The sequence below is a fragment of the Megalobrama amblycephala genome, linkage group LG7 (genome assembly GCF_018812025.1).
Source record: "Megalobrama amblycephala isolate DHTTF-2021 linkage group LG7, ASM1881202v1, whole genome shotgun sequence".
Classification (NCBI taxonomy): domain Eukaryota; kingdom Metazoa; phylum Chordata; class Actinopteri; order Cypriniformes; family Xenocyprididae; genus Megalobrama; species Megalobrama amblycephala.
In genome coordinates this window covers 16,780,493-16,799,288 of record NC_063050.1, presented here as the reverse complement: position 1 = coordinate 16,799,288, position 18,796 = coordinate 16,780,493, and the positions used below count along the sequence as shown (strand labels likewise).

General features: G+C 35.7%; 1 protein-coding gene across 15 annotated transcripts in view; it reads left to right on the top strand.

Annotated features, from left to right (window-relative positions):
* The window catches only part of LOC125271881 (nuclear factor 1 X-type), a 110,590-nt gene that overhangs the window by 60,585 nt on the left and 31,209 nt on the right, over window positions 1–18,796 (top strand). The window contains exon 4 of one of the 15 annotated variants that reach the window (XM_048196184.1): window positions 1,176–2,129. The exons of the other annotated variants lie outside the window; for them this stretch is intronic. Within the exon in view, the coding sequence (XP_048052141.1) occupies window positions 1,176–1,252 (77 nt within the window). The 3' untranslated portion in view covers window positions 1,253–2,129. Of the gene's footprint in view, window positions 1–1,175; window positions 2,130–18,796 lie in introns of those variants that run through there. 15 annotated transcript variants of the gene reach the window in all.

Sequence of the window (18,796 nt, the reverse complement as noted above, 5' to 3'; positions counted from 1 at the left end):
TCGTCTGTGCACAGTTGTGTGCATGTACAGTAAGTGAGGGAGACTACAGCAATATTTATACAGTGATATTTAGCATAAACATTTCAGGTTTTAGTGTCCTTGTGGAGATGTTTAGTGTTGGCAAAACCTTGCCTGTAACAGTGTATGCCTGCGGGGGATCTGGTCAGGAAATTTTAGCATTACAGTATAAGCATTTGGCTTTAAATGATGCTGAGCAATGTTTAAGCATGCCACACACACACACACACACAGAATATTTCACATCTGGCAGGGAGCATGTGTTGGTCTTATTTGCCGAATGCACACAAACGTTCTGGCTGGCTCTTTATGCTAGCATGTCACGGGTCTCTCTCCTGCGTGTGTTTAGAAAGAACAGATAAATGTTGCACATTTTATTATACTTATACCCTTTATATATTTCGCTGTCTGACCTGTAGCTCATATGGACTCTATAAATATGACTGGGCAATATGACTAATATCTTTACAGTAAAAACAGTAATATAGTGACAAAATATTTCAATTTCTTTCTTTTTTTTTTTTTACATTTTCTAATTAAAAGTATTGTAATTTATTCTTCTGATCAAAGCTGAATTTTCAGCATCATTACTCGGTCTTCAGTGTCACATGATCCTTCAGAAATCATTCTAATATGTTGATTTGATGTTTATTTGATTTAATTATTATTTGATCTTATTATTATCAATGTTGAAAACAGTGTTTATTATATTTATTTATTATTATTATATGGCACTGATATTAATATCAAGTATTCATTTCTTTAAAAAACCTTTGAACAATATTTTATATTCTTAGCTTTCAGTTTGTGTTTTTATGAGTATAAAATATGGAGTTTTGTGTTTATTATTATTGTTATTTTTGCAAAAGGATTAGGGTTTGGTTTAGTCTGCACAAGTTATAAAAGAAAAAGAAGACAAAAAAAGTCTTTTAGACAGCTAAATAAACGTGTGTTGATTAAAGGAAGTGTTTAGACACATACAGACAAATACAAGAGTGATATTTGGATCATGCTCTTACATGCTGTGTGTGTCTGTGTTTTTGAACTCTTGTGTGTGTGTATGTTTGTGTCTGTGAGTGTATTTGTGTCTGTACTGATTAGGATTAACTGCCTTTTTATCTTTAGCCCTCTTAACCTCTCTCTGTCTTTCTCTCTAGAGTTTTTCCTCTCTTTGACACATACTCAGACGTTTGACGTACTCTGTCACACAGGTGTGTGTGTGTGCAGGGTTTGATGTGTTTGCAGTGCCCAGAGGTGTTCTGTGTAAGTAGACTTGGGTCATTTAAGGTTGGCATAGTTTATGAGGAGGGTGTGAACTTGTGAGCATGATACAAAACAAATAAAATATGCCAAATCCTTTTAATGGCTGTCTTGATATATTGTATTGAATTGAATCCATTCCTCCAAGTTTGTCTTTAAGTTCCAACTTTTAAGTGCTCAGTTTTAGTTAAATAGTTTTATTTTGAAACACCTGGGAGGTATTCCAGAAAGCAGGTTATGTGACATACCTGGGTTTGTTTAAGAGTAAGTAAGCGGATAACCTCAACTTTTGGTTCCAAAAACTGGAGCAGGTTATGTTCCAGGGGTAGTTTGCTTAAGAGGTATTCAGATGCATGTTATTTTTACAACAAATTGTGTTTTTGTCTTTAAATATATTACATTAAATTATAACTAAAAGTTTCATAAGGATAAAAAAATTATCTTTGCTGATGCTATAAACTATACAGGGAGCCCTTACTTGAACATTATGCTACCACAACATTACTCTATAAGTTCTAGCAGTGATGGTTCTTTAACATTATTATAAGAGCTATAGCATGTTACTTTGAGAGTTCTAGAACATTAAAAGGTATAGCACATTACTCTGAGGGCTCAGCATGGTACTCTGAGGTTTCTAGAACATTATTCTGAGGGTTCTAGCAGTGGGGGTTCTACAACACTGAGAGCTATAGCACATTACTCTGAGGGCTCTAGCATGTTATTCTGAAGGTTCTACATTATTAAGTGCTATACAGTAAACTATAATAAAAATGTATAATTCAGATTTTGATCTCAATATCCATTTACATATATTATATATATCTTCCAAGGGGTTTTTTCCCTCCTAGGACTTTTTTCCCAGTGTTAGCACGCTGGGTTTTTCTCCTAGGAGGTTTTTTCCACCCCTGGGAGTCAGCCGACATTGGCTTAATGTAGCACCATCTTGTATATGTTACATATTACCACGCTTGTTTGTACAGCTTATTTTTAACCACTTCCCTTTTTTCTGTGCTTCTAATATGTAAAGCTGCTTTGAAACAATTGCCAATTGTAAAAGCGCTATATAAATAAATTTGACTTTGACTTGACAGTAGCATGTAACATTGTGCTGAGAGTTCTAGAACATTACACTGAGAGTTCTAGCAGTGAGGGTTCTAAAACATGACAGCTTATAGCATGTTACTTTGAGAGTTCTAGAACATCGAAAGGTATAGCACATTACTCTGAGGGCTCAAGCATGGTACTCTGAGGTTTCTAGAACATTACACTGAAGGTTCTAGAACATTATTCTGAGGGCTCTAGCAGTGAGGGTTCTACAACACTGAGAGCTGTAGCATATTACTCTGAGGGCTCTAGCATGTTATTCGGAGGGTTCTAGAACATTGAGTGCTGTACAATAGTATGTAACATTGCACTGAGGGTTCTAAAACATTACTCTGAGTGTTCTAGCAGTGAGGGTTCTAAAACATTATGAGCGCTGTAGCATGTTACTTTGTCAGTTCTATAACATTGAGTGCTATACAGTAGCACGTAACATTGCTCTGAGGGTTCTAGATCATTATTTTGAGAGTTCTAGAACATTACTCTAAGATACCTAGCACATTGCTCTGAGAGTTTTAGAACATTACAGAACATGGTTCTGGAAGTTCTACATTACTCCACGGATTCTAGAACACTTTAGAACATGATTCTGAGTTCAAGAGGTCAAGTTGATTGTAGAATTCTCAGATGGGGTGAGTGTGTGCCGTCACCGCAGCTGTCACCAGAACATGTGTGTGTGAACAGACTTTAGTGTCTGTAGGACTCAAGCACATGAGAACCTCAATATTCTTTAGTAACTATCAGAGCTCAGCAGAGGTGATGGACTTTAATCCAGTGTTTGATCACACACAGAACTGAGTGAGGAATTCTGAGAGCAGAACACACACACACACACACCATCCCTCTGAAGATTTACAAGTCATGGCTTGACACGGAAGGAAGTCAGACAGAGAAAGAGAGAATTGGAAGGTTGAAGGCAACGGTTAAAGATCTGATGAGAGAAATCAGAGACCGAATTAAGAGGGGTAGAGAACGTGACGAGCTCTAGTGTCAAAGGAAAGCGCTGTGGATGTGTGTGTGTGTGGTGGGTTTTCTAAGGTCACAGTGCAGAATATCACATTGGAATGTGGAATGCTGAAACACTGCCAACACAAGCACATCAACTACACACACACTGTACTCTCTCTCCACTCCCCCTCTCTTGACTCAGTCATTTGTGTTATGAAAAGTGCTTTAGTATGTGCATTATGTCCAGTCTGAGAGCTCTGTATACGTTATACATTAGACACAGTGTATCATACACACATACTGGATCAAACCGTGTGTCAGCCACATGCTCACATTGCGAGAGCCCAGGACTGCTCTTCATTTACAATATTTCTCTCTCTGCTGTTTGTTTACTTTGCAGGTAAATCAGATCGCGTACACACACACACACACATATGTTTAATGTTCTCCAAGGGCTTCAGAGACTCTGTATTTTTTCTTCTTCCCAATGGCACAAGCACAACATTTTGTGGTATAAAAACCAGCAGAGAGCGCCTTTAAAAAATAAGGAGAGATGAAGGAAACGGTAAAAAAGTGGCGTCTCCTGCCAAGAAAATGTTCCATGAGCCCTTAATGTTATAGCCAAGGAGGAATACAAGTCAGAAGGCACATTTGCAATCGATTTAGTATTCACAGAGTGAGCTGTGAAGCAGAACGTCTCTGGACAGGTAGGAAAGGTATGGAGGATTAAAGAGAGACCGAAACTTTGGTGTTTTAATACCGAGCGATTTTACTATTATTTTACTTCTGAGCACTGTATACACGTACATAAAACACCAGTGCCACTGTTAAACGCATTCAAAATTTATTTTAGGTACACGTTACATGTACTTACTATAGTAATAACATTAAGTTATGCATAATTACATGCAACTAACCCTAAACCAAACCCTAGTCCTAACTCTACCCTACAGTAGAGTTACCCTACAACAACAAGTACATGTTGTTAATTAATATTACTCAGTACTTAAATGTTTAATTGCACTGTAAGAAGGACAAGTTAAAATAAAGTGTAATCATATATATATATATATATATATATATATATATATATATATATATATATATATAATAGTTTGGGATCAGTTTTAATGTCTTAAAAAAATATCTTCTGTTCACCAAGGCTGCATTTATGTGATCAAAAATGCAGTAAAAAAGTAATACTGTGAAATATTATTATTACAATTTAAAATAACAGTTTTCTGTTTGAATATACAGTATTGTAAAATGTAAGATTCCTGTAATTCTTGTAATTTGTTTTCTATATTATCAATGTTGAAAACAATTGTGCTGCTTCATATTTTTGTGGAAAGTGTCATGGTTTAGATTTTAGATTTTTTTTGTAATATTATAAATGTCTTTTTCACTTTTGATCAATTTACATGCTGGCTGAATGAACATTAATTACTTAAAAAAATAAAAATAAAAAAAAATCTTACTGACCCCAAACCTTTGAATGTTCAAAGAAATTGAATAATTAAAGGGTTAAAATGGATTTAAGGGAATAAAGAAAAAGAAATAATAATGGTAAAAAGTTCTAGGTCTAATTGTAGCCTAGCTGCGAATGTGAAGTAATCCATTTAAACTCTTTACAAATAATATTTGATTTAAAAATATGCACGTTCACTCTTATTTGTATGTCTAATGTGTCAAAAATGCATTCAGTTGTGAATGATATGGCTCATGTAAAATATAGCATATTTTCAATTCCAAATGGCCAAATTGCAATTACAATTTGGCCATTTCTAATTATTAGGGGGGACTTATCCCCCTCAATGCCTATGGTGGTTACAGCCCTGGTGTGTATATATAGTTTGTACTGTAAGCACAGTTTTTTTTTTCCCTCATACTGGCTCACACTTCTTCAAGCATATAACTTTTGACTGGTGGTACGCATGTGTAAGTGTTGCATGTGTGTATTTGACTGTGCAGCGGTGACGTGTTCTCTCCGTAAGTTCAGTATGATGAAGATTTTCCATACAGGAGCATCAGATAGCTCCACATCTGAGAAAACGATTCTTTCCGTGTGCTTTCTCACTCTTTCACCCGCTGTCTTCATGTTTCCATACCTGTGTGTGTGCATATGTGTGTGTTTGTGGGTGTACTCGCTGTAGGCGCTTCTTAACCAGCAGGGGACCGCTGGCACCACAGGGGCTCCTTGTTTGGTCTAAGATTGATTCTTACAGTTCGTGTATGCGTTTATGTGAGCGTAAGAGAGAGTATGGGATTGCTGCAGAGGATAGTAATCGTGCTTTGGCCTTCCCAGATGAGAGTAATTTATACCTGCTCACATGCTCAGAAGATTTGCAGGGTCCAATGAAATCATCGGAGGGGGAGACATCTGAGAGGAAATGTAGCGGAGTAAAACCTACAGCCGGTTTATTTCTATATAACACACCACTTTCTTTTTTTCAGTTTGGACTAAGAGCTTGGAAAAATTGACTGGAAGGATGGAAAAAAGAGAGTTATAATGTACAGTGAAAGAAAGAAACCCCATGCAGGAGACAAATAAATAAAGAAGCACATGACAGACTCTACTTAAAATAACCTTTTTATATTTTATGATGCATAATGATCATTTCTCTACTGTTGTACACCATTTTAAATCGCCTTTTCCATAAAGCTGGTTTCTCAAACTAGGGTTTGTGAAATGATGAAAAGTTGATAATTAAATTATACAAATGTAAAATAAACCATTAAAATAAAGTACTTTCTAAAAATGGAACACATTTTATTTGTTTTCCTGCATGTCATGTGACCATTAACCAACATCAGAGAACTTTGCGTTGTCACATTATCAAAATATTAACGTAAAATCTCTTGCTCTAAGTTTGAAAATCCCTGCTCTAAATCATGTAATACTGCCTTATATGTAATTATACTACCAACCTTTTGGAACAGGCTTTGCGTCTGGAGTGATGTCTTAAAATAATGTCTGCGTAGGCAGCTCGATAGATTCTGGAAAAGAGCCATACTGTAAATAAACAACAAACAGGACAAGGACAACAGGCCCGAGTGTGAGTGTGATGGTCTGCCGACAAGTGTGTGTTTGTGTGTCTGTCTCAGTGTCACTGATGACTGGCAGTGTCATCCTTCCCAACACAAGATGTCTTTCTCTGGACTGTGCTGTCCACCCATCACACATTTGTGTCGTTTGTTTTCATTGCAGCCAATTTCTCACTGTACTTGTTCTTCGTCTGCAGTCCCTCGCAGCAGTGACATCATATGCAAAGTAGCAGGAGGGTCTGCATTACTGGAGCCTCAATCACTTTTCCTTTTCGCTGTTTGTCTCGCAGTTTAACTCTTTCGTGCATGTTTTAGATTTGGCAAACACTAGGGCTGATAAACTGGGGTCAGAACTTTTTAAAAAGAAATTGCTTTTTTTTTTATAGCAAGGATGCATTAAATTGATCGAAAGTCACAAAAATCGTTTATAATGTTACATTATATTTCAAATAAATGCTGTTCTTTTGAACTTTCTATTTATCAAATAATCCTGAAATATCACAGTTTCTACAAGAATATGAACAGCACAACTTTTTTCAACATTGAATTAAAATCAAATCATCATATTAGAATGATTTCTGAAGGATCATGTGACACTGAAGACTGGAGTAATGATGCTGAAAATTCAGCTTTGATCACAGGAATAAATTACATTTTAAAATATATTCAAATAGAAAACAGTTATTTTAAATTGTAATAATATATTACTGTTTTTACTGTACTTTTGATTAAATAAATGCAGCCTTGGTGAGCAGAAGAGACTTCTTTCAAAAACATTTAAATCTTCCTGACCCCAAACTTTTGAATGGTAGTTTATGTAATATATGCTTTTGTTAAACGTCCCATCTGGAGCTGTTAAGAAGGTCATTTACTCTCAAACAGGACCTGTCAAATTAAATGTTTGTTTAAAACAGTGAATAGTGTTAAAAGTAACTAATTAATAGCATGTTAACATGTTCATTTCACAGCAAAACCGTTTTGAGTTTGGTAAGCACACGTTGGATGCTTCTGGAAGTGTATTCTTCTAACAGTTTACATAAACCACATGATAATTACCTCTAATGTTCTGAGGGGAAAGACTTGCCCTCTGGAGAATTATGTAATTATACAGAGCTGTGTGTAATTATTCATTCATTCATTCATTCATTCACAGACAATCAGAGCTCCTAAGATGAGGTTCTCCTGAGGAGTTAATTCTTCATGTATTTTAAAGTAATTCAATTATCCTTAGACGTTGTGATTGAACTCTGTTTTGAGCTGCTCTATGATTCTCGTGGGTGATATTTACTGAATGAACTATCTAAACCGAGGGCAAATCCGAGGCAGTGTTAGATGTAAGAGTCTTCTTGCCAGTTTATAAACAAGATGCAAATATGGCTGTCGTCACACAGCTGTCCACTTTCCGTTCAATTTCCAGATTTGCTTAAACGCCCTGCTGTTGGATTCCTGCTCTTCTTTCCCACGTGTTTCCCTTTTAACAGACTCCAGGCCACAACTGTGCCCTACCATATTCATTAGGAGGCATTATCATATTCCTCCCATTTCGACTCCACAATGCTGTCCCAGTATCTAGAAGTCAATTGATTTTGGTTTCCTCATTGAAAGTGTAATGCTCAAAGTAGAAACGTTTTTGGTTCTGTATTCCCAACCCCAGTCTGTGTATTATGTAATACGGTGCTGTGTTAGTGTGAAAGTAATCCCTGCTCTTGTTTGAGGAGTGTTTCCTTGGGGGCTACTGAAGCATGTCGTGGGGTCAGAGGTTAATACAACAGCACGTGTGAGGGTCATGCAGACGTGTTAACAATAACAAGCTTGAGGTCAAAGGTTAAAATAGCTGTTAGGCATGGCAGCTGTGTGTGTGTGCGTGTGTGTGTGTGTGTGTGCGTGTGCATTCACAATAGGATAATTACTACATGTCAGACTTTTACAAGCTTTGACTAGTAGATTTATACATTTTCTTGCCTTGTAAAACCATGATGAAGTGTTGCTATGTGGTAGTCTAGCATGTTCTGAATAGTTTCTAGAGTGTTTCTAGGATGTTGCTATGGAGTTCTGGGTTGTTGCTAGGTGGTTAGGGCCCACCCACAAGTTTTATTTATCTGACATGTGAATATTGTAAGTTTGATTGCTTAGAAGTTTTCAAACTTTTTGATGATATAGACCTCTAAATATTGATAAATATTTCATTTCAATGGACCCAATGAAGGATGCTATGTATTTTCAACTATAAAGAGCCATTTATTCTGTGAAAAAGAGATTTAATGTGTAAAATTATTTAGAAAAATAATTTTCTATTATGTTGACTCTATCTTTTTTTCCCTACCTGGAGACCTGAAGAGAAACATAAAACTACTGCTGTTAAACTACTGCAGTCTTTAGATGGCAGAATGTGTAATATTTATTTATTTACTTACTTATTTTAATGATTCATTTATTTACTTATTTAAATTAATTGTTTTATTTATTTTTATTAATTAATTTGTTTTATTTATTTTTATTAACTTTTTTTTTCCACCAAATCAATTTATTTTAATTAATACATTTATTTATTTATTTTTATTTATTTGTATTTACAGATTTATTTAAGTTTTTACATCAAATAGAATATAATAGATTTTATCAATTTTTTTTTTTTTTTTTTTAAGTTTTACACCAAGTTGAAAAGAATTTATTGGGATTTCCAACCAGTCTTTAGAAAGCAGAATGAATAATGATGTGAATTTATGTATGTATGTATTTTGTCATTTTCTCTAAACTTTTTTACTGACCCCTTAACACTGACTTGTGGCCCACTTGGTCTCCCTGGAGCCCAGTTTGAAAATCATTTGAGGCATAATTCATGTCTGCAGCCCAAAAGGGTGAAGAATGTGCCAAAGTTTAATATGTAGGGTTATTATTAATATTTCAAAATATCCTTTCTCTCTTTCTTTCTCTTTCTTTCTCACACACACCCCTGTCTCAAAGTTCTGTTCTGTCTTTGCTCACATTCATCTTTGCTAAGAATATTTATTTGTTTAATTTCTTCAGGGATTCATGTGTATTTTGGCTTGATGTAGAACATCCATATCTCTATCTAGTCTCTCCATTCTCTCTCTTTTTATGTGTGTTTGTAATATGTTGCGGCTCAGATTAAAAACAGATTTCTCAAGGGCCTCCACTAGACAAGACATTAGACACACACACAGTCCCATAATTGCACCGTGTGTCTCAGCTTAGTGCCAGTGGTTTGGCAGTAGATTTAAGCTGTGTGTGTGTTTTAAAAGTGCCAACATGCCCAGTGTTATTTTTTCTGTATATCCTCTCAATCCTCCCAAATGATAGACTCCACCACAATCACTTAAAGTGTGTGTGTGTGTGTGTGTGTGTGTGTGTGTGTGTGTGTGTGTGCTACGATTCAGTCTTACCTAACTGTGTTAGGATGTTATTTAGGTTGAGCTCTGATTGATTGAGATTTGGGTTGTTATGCAACTAAATCCCACATTAAGAGACTAAACACCCTCTAACCTTTTGACCTCACGCACACATACTCAATCTCACAACCATTTAAGAACCAGAACCCTGCAGATCCAGATCAACAGCCTATTTACACAGGCCCAAAACATCTTCAAAACCTCAGAAATCACTGGTTTGTTAGTGTTGAGCTCTTGTCATGTAATGTCTCACCGGTAAAGATGCTTAGTGACCCATGAGAGATCAGTGAGATCAGTCAGTTGTAGAGGTCGGCCGATATATCGGGCCGATATTTGTCTTTTTTTAATATATCGGCATCGGCCGATATCCGTGTTTAGTAGCGCCGATTTAAAGCCAGGCACATCCGCGGGCAGCCCTGTGTTTTTTTTCACAGCGCATAACTGACGTGCTGTGAGGATAATAAAAGATTAGGCTATCAGCTCCTCTTTGAAAATGTTTTAAACATTTTAAAACAAGCTGTTTAATACTATTCTTCTCATTTGTTTCACTATATGTACGGGCCACAAGATAAATAATGGAATACATTAAGACAGTTATATAGGCTACCGTTATCAGCATGTTCTGTTGAAATTCGTCTCTGAGGGAAAATGCTCCGTTACTGCAGCGTCAGGCAGCTCCGTCACTTTTACTTTCACTTTGAATACTGACCGAGGTTGATCTTTTACCGGCATAACTCTTCCGCAAAGTTTGCACGTTGCTTCTTGTGTGATATCCATTGGCTCCCCTTCTTGGTTGAAACTTTCGTCTCACGGGGGGGCCGTGCGGATTTGCGCTACGCCACTGCGCATGAAGTGTATGACATTTGTTCTGAAGCATGGTTTGATGCAGACAATAGCCGGGTTTCCATCCAACTTTGCATTAATGAAAATTCAGCTCAAGAATATGCGCATCTGCGTGTGTTTCCATCAACTGTGTAATGCGAATAAAAATGGACATCAGCCTAATAAAGTGATGTGTTCCGCCCAATGACTATATATATGCCGCACAATTATCCTCATTAAACCTGTCTAACGTTAACCGTCAAGAATGTCAGAAATCGGTAAGAGTTTAGAACTGTTCATGCATACAAGGCTGTGCAACATGACAACGTTTTTAATTGATTTTTATTTATAAAGTTGTATTTATTTTATTTAAATGTTTATTTAAGTTTACATTTATGTTCCAACAAAATTCTGCTTGATAAATGCTCTAAAAATGATGTAAATGATTGACAGATTTTGTTTATATTAGCCTACCTGTTTTATATATTTAATACTTGGTCAGTTTATTGATTTGTTTGGTTAACTTTGGATAAATATTTTATTTTAATACAGTGCAGTGCACAAAAAGATTAAGATTCGAGAGATGGTTCAAGTCAGTATTCAATAAATAATGTTAAGTTTAGAAATGTTGTGCATCCACTTATTATTAGTGTGACATTTTAGCATGCAAATGAAGGGGAAAACTTCAAGATATCGGCCATCGGCTGACCCTGACCTTTAAAAATCGGCATCGGCATCGGCTATAGAAAAACCCATATCGGTCGATCTCTAGTCAGTTGTGTGTGTCTGTTTGTGTATAGAAGCGTCAGTCAAGAATTGGTGAAGTGAAAAACAAGATTTAGGGGTTTTACAGGTGTAAGGCCAGAACGTATTCTTCACAAGAATGTGAACACGCATTCAAGCTACACAAACTTGATTGCACATGTTCTGAAATGTCAGACTGCATTTATTGCAACTTTGTTGTTGCATTCTTAAAGTTGCTACAGGTAAGACTATAACAACAGTGTAAATTCATTTGCATCACCTTTTAAAGGGTTAGTTCACCCAAAAATGAAAATTCTGTCATTAAGTACTCACCCTCATGTTGTTCCACACCCGTAAGACCTTCGTTCATCTTCAGAACACAGATGAAGATATTTTTGATGAAATCAGAGAGCTGTCTCCATAGACAGCAACATAATTACCACATTCAAGGCCCAGAAAGGAAGTAAAGACATTGTTAAAATAGTCCGTGTGACTGTAGTGGTTCAACCTAAATGTTATGAAGCAGCCAGAATACTTTTTATGTGCAAAAAAACAAACAAAAATATACGTCTTTATTCAACAATTTTTTTCTGTTCTGTGTCAGTGTCCGACGTTGTTCACGCGAGCAGCACGATGCATACGTGTGATGCTGACGCAGAAGCCGGCCAATAATGAGTCGGCATTCAGACGTAAAACACGGAAGTATTGCACTGCGTTCACTACATCAACTGCATAGGAGAACGACAGGGAAGAGAAGAAATTGCTGAATAAAGTTGTTTTTGTTTGTTTTGTTTTTGCGCACAAAAAGTATTCTCGTCGCTTCATAAAATTAAGGTTGAACCACTGCAGTTACATGGACTGTTTTAGCGATGTCTTTAGTACCTTTCTGGACCTTGAAAGTGTGGTTAAATTGCTGTCTGTGGAGGAGTCAGAGAGCTCTCGTATTTCATCAAAAAGATCTTAATTTGTGTTGAAAAGATGAAAGAAGATCTTGTGGGTTTAGAATGACGTGATTAATGACAGAACTTTCATTTTTGGGTGAACTAACCCTTTAATGGCTAGATTGCTCTGTCAAGTCCATGAGTTAGTCAAACTTCAGCCATGAGTTTACTTCCACAACAATGAAAAACAAGTGAAATACTCACAGCGCTCGAAATATGTTTGCATACTTGCATACAGTATGTTCTTGGTAAAATATCATTTTAGTACCATTTGTTAAATTGTTGTTTCAGAAGGTTTTTGTTTTTCAGAAGTGGATTGTTAGTTTGAGCTTTATTTCATGGCCACATTTCCATTTCCAAATATTTGCACAATTTTCTGTGGACTGTGGGGTATTCAGACTTTTGGTTTGTTCCGTTTTTGTACTGAAACATTCACATTTTTAACGCAATTAACCTGGGTTGCATGCTATATCGCCATCTGCAGGTGGGATCTGACCTTCTGTCATATAATGATGATAATTACAGAAATTTTTTTAAAATTCATTTTAAGGATAGTTTGAGTTTTTTTTTTTTTTTTTCAACCATTGTTTTAATATTGATTTTAGTTTTTCATTTTTTTTTGTTAATTTATTCCAGTTTATGAATATGTTTTTAGTGCTGTAGGTAGTTTTAGTATGCAATAATATAGCTGATGTATAAGCGAGTGATAAAGGGAGTTGCAGTGTAAGAATCAAGTGTGTGGGGGAATCATGAGACGTCTGTTTGCTGCATTGTAAGTGTGTGTTTGTCAAAGATGAAACATGAAAGGAAATAAAGGAGTGTGAGATTTGGACGTGTTGAGAGACTTCTGTGGTCTTGCTATTGGCAGACAAATGTTTTCATTTGTCTACTCGCACTGCAATAATATAACCATAACTAGAAAGAGAGAGAGAGAGTTGGCTGAAGAAGACATTAGATATGGGAATGCCAGAGAACTGTCTTTTCTCATCCTCCTGTATTCATTTACTTCTTTAACCATCACTCTTGGATGCCTGTTGGAGCTAAACTTGACTAGTCCAAACTGAAAGTAGTTAGTTACACTACATGTTACTACTAATGAACAGCAGATAACTACATTTAAGCTTTTTAAAATACATTTAGTTTGCTCGGCTGTGAAGTTGAATGTGCAACATAATGTAACAAAAACAGTTATAGCACTGTTACTTGTCAGGATAATTGCACAGCGTTATAAATAGCTGTTAAATAGTTAAGTTAGTAACTTACCAAATTGTTCTCAAAAAAAAAAAAAAAAAAAAAAAGGGGAAAGAAAAGGTTGTAATGTTTTGACCCATTTCTCTACTTTCAGTGAATATTTCATTGAAGAGAGAATGTCATTAAGGCATGTCAACCACCAGGGCTATGAAGCAGAACCCACATTAAAGATCTCCTCAAACAGCTGTAAGCAAGCGTGACCGGCCTATTAAAGCAACACACTCAAACACATCTACAAGATCAGGGCACTGACACACAGGCTGTGTGTGATGGGGCATCAAAGAGTCTGGAGGAAGTGCATTGTGGGGCGCTGTTAACACACACACACGTACATTGGGTTTCCATGTTTTATGAGGACATTCCATACACATAATTATTTTTATAGTGTGCAAACTGTATATTCTATCCTCTAACCTTAAACCTTCCCCTAAACCCACCCATCATAAAATTTCCTTTATTTTCACATTTTCAAAAAACATAATTTACTATGATTTATAAGCTGTTTTCTTCATGGGGACCAAAAATGTACCCATTTCTGGTATTGCCATCCTTATGGTATTGCCAATCCTCATTCCCCATAACGTAGGGTATACCTGAACCACACACACGCACACGCACACACACGTCACATTCAGGTCATTGAGGATACGGTTCCTGCTTCCTCTTGTCTCAAACAATGGGAGCTTTATTACTGCCCAGAAATATTTAGAGAGAGAGAGAGAGAGAGCATATATTCAAAAACGTGTGTGCTTACCACATACACAGACATACAACATACAAATAAAGCTTTTCAACAACACTCTCTTCCTTGTTATTCACTCAGTAAATATTTTTCCTCAGGCAATAGAAACATTCAAAAGTTTACAGTCTGGAAGATTTTTTTGAAAGAAGTTTCTTCTGCTAACCAAGGCTGGATTTATTTGATCAGAAATACAGTAAAAATAGTAATATTGTGAACTGTTATTACAGTTTGATATAATTGTTTTCTATTTGAATATATTTCAAAGCTGTGATCAAAGCTGAATTTTCATCATCATTACTCCAGTCTTCAGTGTCACATGATCCTACAGATACCCAAAAAATGAATATGCTTAATATTTTTGTGGTAACTCTGAAGTTATTATATTCTATACATCTGTAATATGTCTAGCTGTTGCACCTTTTAATTCACTATCCCAGTGAAGATGAAGGGCTGCAACAGTTTTAAAATAAAATCAGTACAAATAAATCATGAAAATGAGCCATTGTACGTACCATATTTCAGGAAAGGCGATTTGCACCCTAAAGCGATTTTCCTAAAGAGATTACCAGGCTGGCCATGTTCTATTGTGGATAGTTTATCTGCAAACAAAACAATTGCACTATTCATCCCAGAATCTGATCTGATGCTACTGTGTGCAATAACAGTCCTGGACACAACACACATATTTAGTCTTCAGTTTCTCGCACTGCTTTACTATTCTAAGATGATTTCTGTGTCTACATGTGCGTGAGTTTGTAGTGTATTTTTGTATCATTTTCTCCATATATTTATCCTTTTCTAGAACCGTAAGGCTCTTACACTGGCAGAGTAGCATTTGGGGATGAGTTCAGTAATCACACAGTATGTTTTGTAGGCCTGTATTTAGCAGTGTGCTCGTGACTGCAGGGTATTACAGTATTTTATAGCTAAACCTACAGCAGATCAACGGCTACAAGCCATAAAGTATTAGACTGACTGACTGTCTGCAGAGATAAAGCCCAAATACGCTCACACAGACTCAGCCTGACCCCAGTACACACTTGTCAGGGCAAAATGAAAGGGATAAAGATGTAAAAAAAAAAGAAAAAAAAAAGCTTTTCCCTGTCCCAGCCATCCCAGCATGCACTGGTGCGGATCCCCAGGGAGTCTTGAAACATCAGTGAGGTAAAGAGAAAGACGTGCTGGAGAAATTAAGTGTGATTCAGTTCTAAACGTGTTAATGGGTTCCAGCTGCTCTTATCGAAGAACCAGAGGAGGTTTTGAGATTCCAGGACTCGGGGTCACTTTTATTCTAGAACTTACTGTCCTGTTTTTCAGCAGAGATGCCAAACGGAGTAATTAACTTGTAGAATGTAATTACCTCAGCTCAATGTTAATGAGAAAATGATGAATCCTTGCTGGCGTTCCAAAGCACATTTTCTAACAGTCCTGTACCTAAATCTAAAGTGTCTTCACATTCACAGACTCCTCAGCATTTCAGCTTCCTCAAAATGATGCAATTGATCATCTTTAGCAGGGTATTCAGGGGAGTTTCATTTCAGATAAACGCTGTTCTTTTGAAATTTCTATTCATTAAAGAATCTCAGTTTCCACAAAAATATAAAGCAGCAAAAATGTTTCAACATTGATAATAATAATGAATGTTTCTTGAGCAGCAAATCATCACATTAGAATGATTTCTGAAGGGTCATTTGACACTGAAGACTGGAGTAATGATGCTGAAAATTCAGAAATAAATTACATTCTAAATGTTCTTTAAAATTGGAATAATATTTCATAATATTACTGTTTTTACTGTATTTTTCATCAAATAAAAGCAGCCTTGGTGAAGATAAGAGACCTCTTTCAAAAACATTAAAAATTTGACTTTCTACTTTTGAACGATACACTCTAAAAAAAAAAATGCTGGGTTAAAAACAACTCAGTTCGGGTTGTTTTTACCCAGCTGGCTGGGTTAAAGTTTTGTTTTTATTAAATTCAACTATTGATTCAAAATTACTATAATGCTGGCTTAAAATGAACCCCAAATATAGCTGGGTTACACAAAAACTACCCAACCATGGAAAAAATAACCCAACAAAATGACCCAACAGGCTCAACCCAGCGTTTGGGTTGAAATTACAATCCAGTATACAAGTATACAATCTAGAAAAAATCTGGGTTAAAAACAATGCAAGTTGGGTTGAAAATGGACAAACTAGGCAAAGTGGGTTGTTTTAACCCAACTATTGTTTAAAAATGAAAAAATACTATATGGCTGGCTTAAAATGAACCCAGAATTAAAAATCAGACACATAATTACTAGAGGCAACAATAATAATCAAAAGGTGAACATTTATTAATAAGCAATTTAATAAATGTTTTTTGTTTAATTAATATTAATTAAACTTATTAATAAATTTTAATTTATTAAAAATATTATTGTTAATTTCCAACATACATTGGGTTCATTTTAAGTAAGCAATACAGTCATTTTTAAACAACAGTTGAGTTAAAACAACCCAATTGCTGGGTTTGTCCAATTTCAACCCAACTTGTATTGTTTTTAACCCAGCATTTTTTAGAATGTAGTGTAGCAATAAATGGACAAGGATCAACACTCAACAATACAACAATAATTAAGACGAGCCTCTACATAAGATGGACACTTGACCATCATGACCTTTCAAGCATCAGCCCTGAGTTTCTCTCTGTCTCTCTTTCTCTCTCTCTTGCCATCTGATTTCATTTATCTGGCAGTTTCTCTCTGAAAGGATACTGATGGCCTAATAATCCCACTTTCCTGCAATTATCTCTTTTTTCCTCTCATTCCATCTTCAATCCCTCCCCCCCTCTCTCTCTCTCTCGTCACCCTTGATGAAAAGGGAGAAGTGTGTGGGACGCTTTTCTGTAACAGCGAGTGTGTGACTGAATTCCTGCACTCTCTGTGAGAATCTGCAGATGTCGGTGGGGCCGCTACAGTGCCACAAAAATACTAGTCCTTGAAAAGAACAGGGGATGGAAAAGGAGAGGAAGAAAACGAGGGAAAACCCAGCGTCTCGGCCGCAGGGTATGTGCGTTTGCTGCCAGGGAGGTGAACGCCACCCAACTAAAACAGAAAACTAAATCACTAAGCAAATGTTTGGATGTCTGAGCTGCATCTGGTGTTGCGAGCTGAAGGGTTGGACTCCTGCTCCTAGTAGCTGAAAAGAAATCAAATCACACGCATCAGATCAAATTAAGGAATACAAGTGAACTCTGGCAGAATTAAAGGAATAGGTCATCCAAAAAATGAAAGTTTGGTCATTATTTACTCAGTCTCATGTTGTTCCAAACCTCTTAGCTGTTCAAATGAGACATTTTTATGTAGTTCATAGTGACCTTGTCTGTCTAGAAAGCACCAAAAAAAAAGAAAAGAAAAAAAAGTAAGGTACAGTACCATTCAAAAGTTTTGGGTTGGAATGTTTATTTTTTTTGTTTTTAAAAAAGTCTTTTATGAATCAGAATAAGCTTGCACATACAAGGAATTTGTACACAGACAGAATGACAGCGACAAGATAGAAAATAAAGTAAGTGAATAAAAATAAATATATATATAAAAATGCACAGTATACAAAATATACAATAGGCAATATATGCATGTACAGGTATGTTATATACAAATTCAAGGGAATGTGAATAAGAGATATGATATGCTAAATAAATATGAGTATAAATAGTGTTGTGGAAAGAAACTCTGTTCTCTTCTGCTCACCAAGGCTGCATTCAGAATACAGTAAAAACAATAATATTGTGAAATATTATTACAATTTACAAAACATTTTCTATTTTAAATGTTTTTCAGCATCATTACTCCAGTCTTCAGTTTCACATGATCCTTCAGAAATTCTAATATGCTGAATTCTATTCTATTCTATTCTATTCTATTCTATTCTGTTCTATTCTATTTGCTGCTTAAGAAACATTTCTTATTATCAATGTTGAAAACAGTTGTGCTGCTTCATATGTTTGTGGAAACCATGATAAATGTTTTCTTTGATGAATAGAAAGTTCAAAAGAGAGGTTAATTTGAAATAGAAATATTTTGTAACATTATAAATGTCTTTACTGCCACTTTTTTTTATCAATCTAATACATCCTTTCCAAATAAAAGTATCATTTTCTTAAAAAAAAAAAAAAAAAGTCAAACTTTTATATGGTAGTGTACGTAGATCTGCTCTGGGGTTAATTCAAAGCGAAATTTCTCATGTTCTTCCAAACCAAAATTTCTTTCAACTACATGTACTGTACAACACAAAAGAAGATATTATGGAGAATATTTCAACTGTTTTTCCATACAGTGAAAGTCAGTGGGTTGCACAACAACATAAGACCACAATGTGTTTCATTATATGGACAAAAAACAAACAAACACTGAGACATTTTTCAAAATATCTTTTTTTGTTTTGTTTTCCATGAAAAGAAAGTCATACAGATTTGGAACGGCATGAGAGCGAGTAAATAAAAGCATTTTCATTTTTGGTTGAACTATCGCT